The following is a 10552-nucleotide window of genomic DNA, read 5'->3' as shown; positions in this document are numbered from 1 at the left end:
TGCATGCCATGTGCCATCCCCACTTCAGGCTTTCTTGGGTGGCAGAAACACAGCAGAGCATCTCTCTGCTGGTGTGTGATTGCTCCGGGACTCGGGCACGGGCTGGTGTCATGGACAGGGCATGAAAATACACCTTCTGCTAGTCTAAGTAGTATCTTGATCCTCCAGATGTCCGTGGCAACATCAGCCAAGGGCTGGGGAGACCTCTGCGATGGAGAGCGTGGCCCAAGCGAAGCCCACCTGGAGCAGAGGTGCCGTGGCAGGGGGAGGGCAGGCAGGTCTCTCCGGAATTCGGCTCGTGCGAGCTACCACGACTGTTGCACCAGACTTCCTGTGAAAAGAGACCGTTAATGCTAATAGAAATAAACCACATCGCTGTGGCAGCCGGGGAAGCGGCTCGTGGGGCGCCCACAGGATTTTCTAAGTGGGAAAACTTTCAACTTATTGAGATTTTTCTCATTGAACAATTTCTGAACTTCTGACACCACTTTTGTGTAACGTCTTTTCCCCTTGGAAACTAAAAGGAGCTCTGGGGGGTGGTACGAGGTCATCCTGCTCCCCTCCCATGTGGCCAGGGATGGGGGGGTTAGTGGCCAGAAAGGACAGTGATGGGCTTGTGCTGGGGCTGGCCTTCAGCTGCAGGAACTCACGTCTCAGTAAATGTCTAGTGGGACACAAACAACCTGCTACCCTTTGCAGCAGTGTGTTTTGTCCCTTTGCAGACAGGTGGCTTTTGCTTTTCTCCCCAGTGCTAGAAGGAGGCCAAGATAACTTTGAAAAGGCATCTAAGATGTGCTACAGGTGCTCAAGAGGCATCAGCAATCCAAGTGCTGCTACGTGTTGGTCCCTGTAAGTGTGTATCAGTGATGCAGGGGTTACAGAGGGGATAGCAGGCCAAGAATTACATTCAAAATTAAAAAAAAAAAAAAAAAGGATTTTTTTAATTATATACAACAGGAAATCGAAAATAAATATTTTTTTCATTGCTATGAATTACTGGTGCACTACTTGGTTTCCATGAATTAGCAGTGCTTCCTCAACCGACACACTCGCGTGCGGACACGCTGGCTCAGACTCCTGTAGGGATGAGGTGGTGGAGTTTGGTTGTATGATATGGAACGTTTTTTTAAAAGAAGAAAAGTCTTTCTGTGTTCCAACAGTCTTTGGGATTCACATCATTTTTCTACAAAATATATGTGTTTTCATAAATTAAATCTATAAAACAACATTTGCATTAAATAAAATCTTGTACCGTCACAGTATTTTTACATTTCCAAATGTAACATTTCAGATGTTCACAGAAAAATAAATTTTACAAGAAGGTGCAAATGAAATACCAGTCAAGCCCAAAGCTTCTGTTGTTTGACTTGAAAAGAATTATTAAAAACATTTGAGCCTTTCTTAAAAATCTCTCGCAGCCTGTTGGGCGGCACCTTTGACTCTGCTTATAGTGAGTTCCCGTTGCAGTAAACTTCAGGAAGGTTTGGCTCCTCTGGCTGCATCTTCATCAAGCTGCTGTTAACGAAGAGTAGGTGTGATGGCACAGGGTCAGTCATCAGTGAAAGGGAAATAATTTGCTCCATCTTTGGGGAAAAGAGGACCGGAAAGGCTGGATGGACGCCTGCCCTGAATAAATACCCTGGAAGCACAGCCCCGTGGGTAGAGCTTATCCGATACGGCTTCAAACCCTACGGCTTTTGAGCCAGAAATGGGACCTGAGGGCAGGAAAATAGTGCTGGACGCTTCAGTGACTCTGTGATTTGGGGTCAACATGGCTTCAGGCAGGCTCTTGGCACCCTCCGTAGAAATTAGTCATTGCTGTGTTGTCTGTAGCTTCAGAAAAATATAATACTGTGTCACCTATGAATTTTTAGAACCAAATTCTTTCTCCCTAGCCAGACCCCCAAAATCTTTGCTGCCTCTTGCTGAAGCCAGGGTGTGTGACCAGGAGATGGCCAGGTAACAGCCCCACCGGTGACAACGGGGCACAGCATCGCCTCTCGCTGCAGGTCCATGTCCTCCTGCTACCAAAGCCACCGTGCTTCTGGCTGCCCAGCTCAGGAATAGGGCCTGTGGGAGTGACACAGTGTTATTTATATTCAGAGAAAATTTGCAACCAAAGTATTAAATCAACATGTTTTCGCTCAGGGTCGGGTTTTGGGGGGTTTTGGGTTGGTTTTCTTTCTCCAGGCGTCACTGAAATCAGCAGAAGCTCATCTGACTACTTGTTCTCAAGTGTCCCAGGGCAAAAAAAAAAATAGGTCAAACCCCAAAATATAGTGAATATTTGAAGTCCTGGCGCTAGTAGTCCGTGGCCTCCTCCATGAGCACGTCTCTGGAGTGCTTCCTCACGTAACTGAGGTTGTGGAGCTGAATGCTGTCCTGCAAATCCTGCCTGGAAAGGCGTCTCCTGAACTCATCTGTAGTAAAGTAGTAGATGACTGGGTCCACGCAGGAGTTCAAGCTGGCAAGGCACAGAGCTACAACGTGGAACACCGAGATCACCTTCTGCACGCACCCGTTTTTAATCTTTTTGGTTTTGACAAAGAAGTCTAGTGGAAAACTGATGTGGTAAGGTGCAAAGCAAATCAGAAATACCAGAGCGCAGGTGAGAATCATCTTTAAAGCCTTTTTTTTCTCTCCGAGGTCGTGTGAAGCAGAATTTTCTTCTTTTAGCGATAAGACAGTCTTCCACGAGCAGTATAGGATGATGAGTAGGGGTGTTACGAACCCCACCAGTTCACCTATTGTCATCATTGCAATGGAGACAGGAAGGTCAACCTCCTTTACGGGGAGATCCACGAAACACGTGTTTTTAGCATCCTGGTGAAGCCTGAGAAGCGGGAAAGGCAAACAGCCGACGCAGACCACGACCCAGCCAGCGATGCTGATGTACACGTCGCAGATGCGTTTGCAGTCGCTGAATTTGAACGGGTGCATGAGAAACAGGTACCGTCTTACGCTGATGCAAACCAAGAAGTAGATGCTGGCGTACATGTTGACGTACTTCAGGTAGAAGCAAAACATGCAGAGGCCTCCTCCGAACTCCCACGTCCCGGTCAGGTAGTAGAAGATCCTCAGGGGCAAGGACAGAACCTGCGACAGGTCAGCGATGGCTAAATTGATCATAAATATTACGGCCCTTTTGGTCTCTTTCATGTACCCGTAAAAGACCCACAAAGCCAACGTGTTTCCTATCAGGCCAGGGATCAGGATGAAGGTGTACGTGATCGCGTAGTAGGGCTTGAGGTCTGTTTCGGTGCAGGTCGAGCTGTTCGTCATGGTTGTGCTCCAGATCCGTGCTCATCCCTGGCATGGTAACATGTTCCTCACTAGCATCCCGTGGGCAGGTTGTCCTCAGGTCGGCGGTGCTTACATAGAAAGGTCCAGCCCTGGCATCCGTCCGCGAGGCTTCGGTTACCACATCATCGTGTCCGCTCCGGGGAGGAGCTTCCTTGTGGGATGAGTTAATTAAAATCCTACTGGTGAGCTGTGCTCATGCTCTCTGCTGGAGGTTACCAGACCTTGCTCTAGTCGCTTGCAGGATTGGCAGGGAGGGGACCCACGCCGAGAAACGCATCGTCGTGCGCCGAAGCAGTCGACGCTTCGTCACCGGAGCTGCACCTCTGTCACCTTTTGGGTGGCATTTCAGCCACTTCTCTCAACGCAGGAGTTTGACAACCGGCGTGGCCCTGCAGCTGAAAGAGAGAGGTGCAGTTACAACGCTGCGGGGAGACGTGGGTCTTACAAAGCGAAACGTACAGGAAGGCTTGCGAGAGCGGTGGGAGCATCATCCTGGCAGAAGCCTGGTGCTGGTGGCATCCGTGGTGGTCAGCTCTTCACCCGCCTGGCAAGCGCCGTGCCTTACCCTGTGAAGGGAGGTGTAAACCACTGAGGAATAAATAGAAAATGTGTTGAATTGCTGCCTCAAGCCAGCCGCCCGGGCTGTACTGCCGAGCAGAAGTCACCCCCCATCACAGGGCGTGTGTGACTTGCTGCCAGGTTTCTGCAGCTGCGTCTTTCCCAGCTCCAGCTTTTCCACCCGAATCTCCCTTTGCCTCCAGTCGCGTCGGTCTCCCCGTGCCCGAGCGCGCAGCCAGCACAGAGATGCTCCGGCGAGCACCGTGCCCGCATCCCTCCGGGCTGCCCTGCCCCGGGCAGAGGGATGCTCTCACCTCACGCAGTGCTCGAGGGTTTGATGCTTCCCTGGTCTTCCCAGGAAAGCCCTTCAGAAACCTCCCACCTGCAGCACAGCTGTAGGCAGCTGAGAAGATGCCAGAACAAAATCTGCCCCTTACATAAATAACCCTGACACACATGCCTGAGAAACCAACATTTTCCACCGGCGCAGCCGCTGCGGCACAGAGTGGAAGTCCCAGGTCGGTGGCTTTGACCAAACCGAGGTCAACTTTTCCATTTATCTTTCATAACCAGAACACAAACCATGCTTACCTGCAAGCAGGGACGACTGGCCCACTTATTAAATGCTTTTTGCTGCAGAACTATCTGCGTGACATGAAATTTGACTTTTCTCACAACTTTTTCTAAGCCTTTCCTTAGACCCACCTTGCGCGCGTGGCTGCTGGAAATACCAGATATCCTCACTAAGGTGATTGTAGGTGGACTTTATTTTAAAATTGTTTGCGTTGAAAGCAGCTGATACTACCTGAATCTGTCAGACAAAAAAAAAAAAAAAATCAATCCAGATCTGATAAATCTAGAGGAGATTCAGCACTCTGTCCCGCCTCTCTCGGGTTTGCCTTTTGCTTCAGCGTGAAGAATTAATCTTCAGGTCCAAGTGGGAAAAGTTTGGAGGTACCAACCAAGATGCCAAAGGCACATTTATAAAGGCAAAGTTACATCCTGCTGCAATCCCTGGTGTTTTTCCCCGTGCTTTGAGGCAGGGGCGTTAAGATGTGAACACTTACTAATGAAGTTCAACGCTTACCAGTGCGATTGCACCGAAACTTTGAAGTAGCTTTGGGTGGAAACAGACAATCTTCTACAAAAGGAAATGGTTTTCTGGGTCTATTTGTGTACTTTCTCTTGCATATCATTGAGTAACGAGTCCAATGAGACTGAGATGTCTTCCTCTCTTCCAGGGAGCTGCCATCTAACATAACCAGTAGAGCAAAATGGCTTGTGAAATAATCCCGTTAAACTTCAGAAGCAACAATTAATAAGCCATAGAGTCAATTAGCCTTCTGGTCAAAGACTTTCCAACTCTTTTATTAGGTCTCCGCCCAGCCTCCGCCGCACAAACCTGCACAACTAATTCTAGAAATGTGAGTAATCTCTTCCTCGTGCAGGAAAACTGATCGGTGCTCACTGTCTCCTTGGGTGTCATCAGTCACCGGTGGGTAACTTGGCCCAAGGGCTTCAGTTTCCATTTGCTGGAGCTTGACTGGCACGAGTTAACTGGGAGGGGGTTGAGGCCGTGGCTGGTTTTTGGCAGTTCCCTGCGGCTTCAGAGCTCACCTTGGCAGCTGGGCAACCCCTTTGGGGCGTCCTGCCACAGCACCCACTTTGGGCAGATTCCTCCCTTCTCCTCTGTACTGGGATCGGACCAAACCAGTTGGCCAAAACCAGTACATCCTCCCCAAGTAGTCGGAAATTGCCTTGCTGGGCTTGGAAAAGTGCTGAGTCCAGGGAGAGGCAGAGCAGGCTGCGCTGGGAAGGCGGCCAGGGCTGCATAGTGGGGACCAGTACTCATCGAGGACGGGAGGGATGCTCTCTTCCGTGTTGGTTTTCCGTAGCGATGCTGGGGGCCCGTGAGGACGTGCGTGTCCTTACTGTTACAGCAAAGTCCTCAGCACGACGTGTCTGGGCTTCCCATGCAGCTCCTGGTCCTGCCGGGGTGTCTGAGCAAAACAACTGCGTTGTAGGTCCCTGGGCTGTGCCCAGGCAGCAGGACCAGGGCACCAGTGACCGGGTACGTCCTCTCGCTCCCGGAGAGCTCCTCTATTCCTCTTGGCATCCCAGATACCAGCACCGTCCCCTGGGATGCGGGCAGCCTGCCTGGCAGAGCGAGGGCAGCTCACCAGGAGCTGCACAGCTTTGCCTGGGGTTGATTTTCACTTTTTTCACCCAGAATGTCTCAACTTCTTGCCTGAAGTTTGCTCTGAAGTGCCAGCAGCGAGGAGCTCGGGTGACTTCGCAGTGCCATTGCTCACTGCCCGTACAGGTGCCCGGCTCCTGCAGATGCACGTGTGCCCGGCTGGCACCGCTCCTGCGGACACTGCTCCAGCTGGGGAGCAGCTACAGAGGCGTTTGCAAGACAAAGCTCTAAACCTGCATCACCTGGCTCTTCCTTCCAGTGATTTTTTTTTTTTTTAATTTTTATTTTTTTAAACAAGCTTGTCTTTTCTCTCATCTCTTGCCCAGAGGCTCCTATCACCCACTGAATCATGCTCCCATTCCTCCGGCTGCATCCCTGGCTGGATAAATCCACCCTCCCTCCATCGCTGGGCCGTGAGACACGCAAAGGGAAGGACAAGGTGCAGCCCCAGCCCATCGATGGGTTTGCAGCCCAGCACACGCACACACACACACGTGTGCACACACACACACACGTGTGCTGCACGACAACTTCCCTGCAGCTCCGTCCTCCGCTCCCCGGGGCAGGGGTGCGCTCACCGCACCTCCTGCCTCTCCCTGGGCAGAAAGGGGTCCCTTCGTGGGACCCAGCTGAAGGGTGGCAGCAGCACCAGTGCTCGCCCAGGGCACCCAAGACGCCCCTGCGAGAGCAGCCGCCCTCGGAGGGGGGGGGGGGTGAGAACACGGCAACGCGCGAAATCGCGCTTCGGAAATCCCGAGCAGTTACATTGCAAAGTTCAGCCAACCGGGCGGTGTAAAAACCAGCAGGATGCTAAAAAAAGCTTCAGAAAGAGGAAATTTAGTTTTGCGTGCTCCACGCTCGCTTCCCCTCGGCGCGGGGGGCCGGCTGCGGCGGTAGGTGTGAGACTCTTCCCCAGCCTGCCTTCCTCCTTGCCCTGCATGGTTTTTTCCCCCCCCTCATTTTGCCAAGGAGGCTCCACAGCCAACCCCATCAGGGCCCTGGGCAAAGATTTCTCGTTTGTACTTAACGAGTCAGAAACCCCAGGTGAGTTTTGTAGCCAGGCTTTACGGCCAGCGCTGGGTACAGCTGGGCACGTGCCACCTAAGGTATTTTCCTACATGCTGAAGGGCAGCCACGTGTCCGTGTGCTCCGTACGAACAAGGGCAGGAGCTGGGGATGCGGGAGCAGCCGCTCACAGCCACGATACCCGTGAGGCTGGGGCACAACGTCAGCCCAGCACACCCTCCCTGAGTAACGAGGCTCCTCACCTGGGCATGGTTCTAAGTGCCCGGGTCAACCCAGGAGCCTCGTTAGCGAATCCCGTGGGTTTTAACCCAGGAAGCGAAGCCACAGCAGCTCTTAAAACCCAGGGAAAGAGGGGGTTTTCCTTCCTCTTTTCCATGGGGGAAAGCACCCCACGGCCAGGCAGTTTGTAGGTGCTGCCCTTGCTGCAGTATCGTGCCCAGTCCCTTCCTGGCACTCCCATCTTTGAGGAGCTCAGGATGCTGCCCAACACCTCCTGCTGCCCCCCAGAGCCGGGGGGGAGCTCAGCCTGGCCGGATCCTGCTGCTGAGCACCGTTCTTGCGAGGACTGCTGCTGGCCCCGGTGAGCAGAGGGTGCATGGGCACCCATGTTTGGCACGGGGTGGGTTTTTCTGCTGTAAAAACACATTTTTTTTTTATAGAGGTGTCGGGGCAGAGCAGTGGGTGGGTGCTGTGCCCAGCACTGCCAGCTGTGACTCACCTTTTGAGGGGGAGGCTTGGGGTCAGTGCTGCTGGCTGGGACCTCGCTTCTATTTTTCCTCCTTCTCCTTCATGGTCTAAAATAAAAGAATGTGCATGGGGGTGATTTTCAAGCAGAAAATTTCATGGCCAGCTGAGGTGGCACGGTGGTGGCTCTGTCCCTGGGAGCTGGCCCGGGGACCAGTGCAGGGCAGCAGTGTCCTGTGCTGCCTTCTCCCAGTAACCTCTTGTTTTTTGTATGGCTTGAAGTGCTGCTGTCCTGTTTTGGTGGAGATAGCTAGTAGTGATAATTAATAGGTGCTAACCTAATGGAAATGATGGCAACATAAACTGCTCGTTGCTTGGGATTGCTTTTTAGTTCTTTTTAAAAGCGTCAGGGGAGGATAAAGGCTTTTGTTGCTGGAAGCTGATTTCTGGTGCAGTTGGGTTCGACACCCCCTTCCCTAGGGGCGATGTTGCCTCTTGCTGTGCTGGCTGGGGACGTTTCTCTTTTATTTCTTCTTTGATAGCATCTCCCAGAGGCCACAGTGCTCGTGTCAGGCATCCTTGGGGCCTCCTGTGCTTGTCCCGACACAGCAGGAACCCTGATCCCTGTGTTACCCCCCTGCCTGACCCCAGCCCGGGCACCCCCGGGGTCCCAGCAGCAGCACCCAGTGCACCCCTCCCCTCGCCCAGCACATCTTCTGCACCGTGCACCGGACACGCTCCGAGTTGCTGGAGTGTGTTTGCTCACGGTGGGTTTGCAAAGCGGCTCTTTCGGTTTGACTCGGTCGCAGGGCACCGGGGCAAGTGCCAGTTCATCCCATCTGATTTCTGTGGTGAAACGTGAGTCACTAAAGGTGACAAATATTTGTTCGGGGGGGGGGGCAAAAAAATAGTGAAACAGCCGAGATGTTACAAGTTGGGACTGTGGAGCATTGGCATAGTGGAATGAGAAGGTTTCTTTCTGTTTGTTCTTTCATTAATGTCTCATTTGCTTGTTATAAAGGTAACTGAGTGTTCCCGTGGTGTGCCAGCCCTCCACCTTGCCCGTGCTCCCCCCCTTCCACCCATGTCTGTGCTGGGAGGAGTGGCACAGCCACCAGCATCTGCTCGAGGGAGAATCCCCCCTCCACCACTGAAATTTTGGGAAGGGGCTGTGGGGCTGGAGCCCTGGGGGAGCTCCCTGGGAAGGGGGGGTGGCTGTGTGCTGGTGAGTGGTGAGTCAGGCAGGCGGCTGGGGATGCCAGGGGGAATTTGGCTGGGTAAATATGCAGGAAAAAAATCAGTACTCTGGTTTAACGCGGTGTGAAATAGGCAGCTTTTGCCTTTTAATCCTTCGCAAAAGCTCTTACCCTCCTTTGTTAATATTTATCCTGGTTAAAAAGGGAAAATAAACCCAGAGCAGCAGTGTTGTGTATGAGCCTAATCTTCCCCCCCCATCCCAACCTCACCACTTCTCCCCTCCGGGCATACCCTGATGTCCCTGGTAGATGTACCAGGTAACGAGCACCAAAGTTGTGGGGTTTCCACCCAAATGGGCAGCACATGCCCCCCAGGGATGCGCAGCCACCTGCCCCCCATGCTCCCCAGCTGCCTGAAGCACTGGCAGCACAGAGCCCTGCTTCCTCCCTCCCCTTGCTACATGGAAAATTGCTGGTGGAAAGTCGGGACGCTGCCTCTTGCGAGGAACGGACCATTTAGTCAAATCTGTTGGACAAACACAGTGGGACGAACCCAAAATGGTACATGGAGTAGATGGCACTGGTTATCCTCCCATGCCTGGGGAGAGGGGGCCCTATGGCCTCAAAAAATCCCCTTATAGACCAGTCCCTTCACTGGCAGCTGTGGGGTTTGCGAAGGTTACGAATTGCCACGGTTGGCGTTACGCTTAAACGCAGCTTCTCCATCCTCACGTAACAGAAAACACAGTTTGAAGCCTCCACTGGCCGTTCTGCCTTCACCCGGAGCCCTCCTCTTCCTCGGGTGCACCGAGCATCTCCGGAGCGCTCTGGGGAGCTCGCTCTGCTGATGAACGGAGATGTTGGCTCCCCACCCGTTACTCTCCTGGCTCACGTACTTTTTGTACATTTTTTAACACACTTTATCTCCAAAAGCACTCGGGTACTTTTGGGGGCTCACGGGGGTTGGTGGTTAGGGCTGTGCCCCCCTCCCTGCCTCTCCCATCCCCTCTCGGCGCTTCTAGTGCGAGTAGGAAGAGGCACCAAGTCTGTGTTGCAATAATCGAGGGGAAGTGGGGGGGAAAAAAAGTACAATTTAAACCCGTTAGCCTGAATCGAAGATAACTGGAGATAAAAATACCAGTCCTACCTTGGCCGTCTCGGTGGGCTGCTCCGGAGTGACCCCCGCGGCCCCGATCCGTGGGTGCCGGCAGCCGGCGCTGGCGGCGGGTTCCCCACCCCTCCCGGCGTGCAAAGCAAAAGTGCAACTGGCGGGTGGGGAGCGGGGCCCTCCCCGGTGGCACCGCGTCCCGTGGCGCTCCTCGGCGCTCCGCCTGCCCGCGGGTCCCGGCTGGACCTGGTCCTGCTCGTTCCTTCTGCTCTTGTGGGACAGAAATAGGTGTATCTGTACGAGAGGTGCATGTATAGATATATACGTGCACGTATAGAGGTGGTGGTTTTGGAAACTGCCACTGCAGCATGGCTGTGGCCCCCGCTGCTGGCGGTGGGGGGCCCGGGGGGCTCGGTGCCCAGCGACACGTGGTTGAAGCAGTGCCTGCTCGCAGAGCTGATGGCACCGGGGAAGCAAGAA

General features: G+C 53.3%; 1 protein-coding gene across 2 annotated transcripts; it reads right to left on the bottom strand.

The window, feature by feature from the left end:
• Window positions 1-919: 919 nt before the first annotated feature.
• On the bottom strand, window positions 920-8529 carry GPR174 (G protein-coupled receptor 174). 2 transcript variants are annotated; one of them, XM_086619490.1, is made up of 3 exons: window positions 8498-8529; window positions 7803-7878; window positions 920-3698 (listed from the first exon to the last, which is right to left on the bottom strand). In XM_086619490.1, exon 3 carries the CDS (start codon window positions 3280-3282, stop codon window positions 2302-2304), a length of 981 nt encoding a protein of 326 aa, XP_086475616.1. In that variant the 5' UTR covers window positions 3283-3698; window positions 7803-7878; window positions 8498-8529; the 3' UTR covers window positions 920-2301. The 2 variants fall into 2 exon arrangements, with proteins under 2 accessions (XP_086475616.1, XP_086475618.1); XM_086619492.1 differs by lacking the exons at window positions 7803-7878; window positions 8498-8529 and adding an exon at window positions 4567-4683.
• Between the last annotated feature and the right edge of the window lie 2023 nt (window positions 8530-10552).

The sequence above is a fragment of the Tauraco erythrolophus genome, chromosome 13, assembly GCF_009769465.1.
Source record: "Tauraco erythrolophus isolate bTauEry1 chromosome 13, bTauEry1.pri, whole genome shotgun sequence".
Lineage (NCBI taxonomy): Eukaryota > Metazoa > Chordata > Aves > Musophagiformes > Musophagidae > Tauraco > Tauraco erythrolophus.
This window is presented reverse-complemented; position numbering and strand designations above follow the sequence as displayed.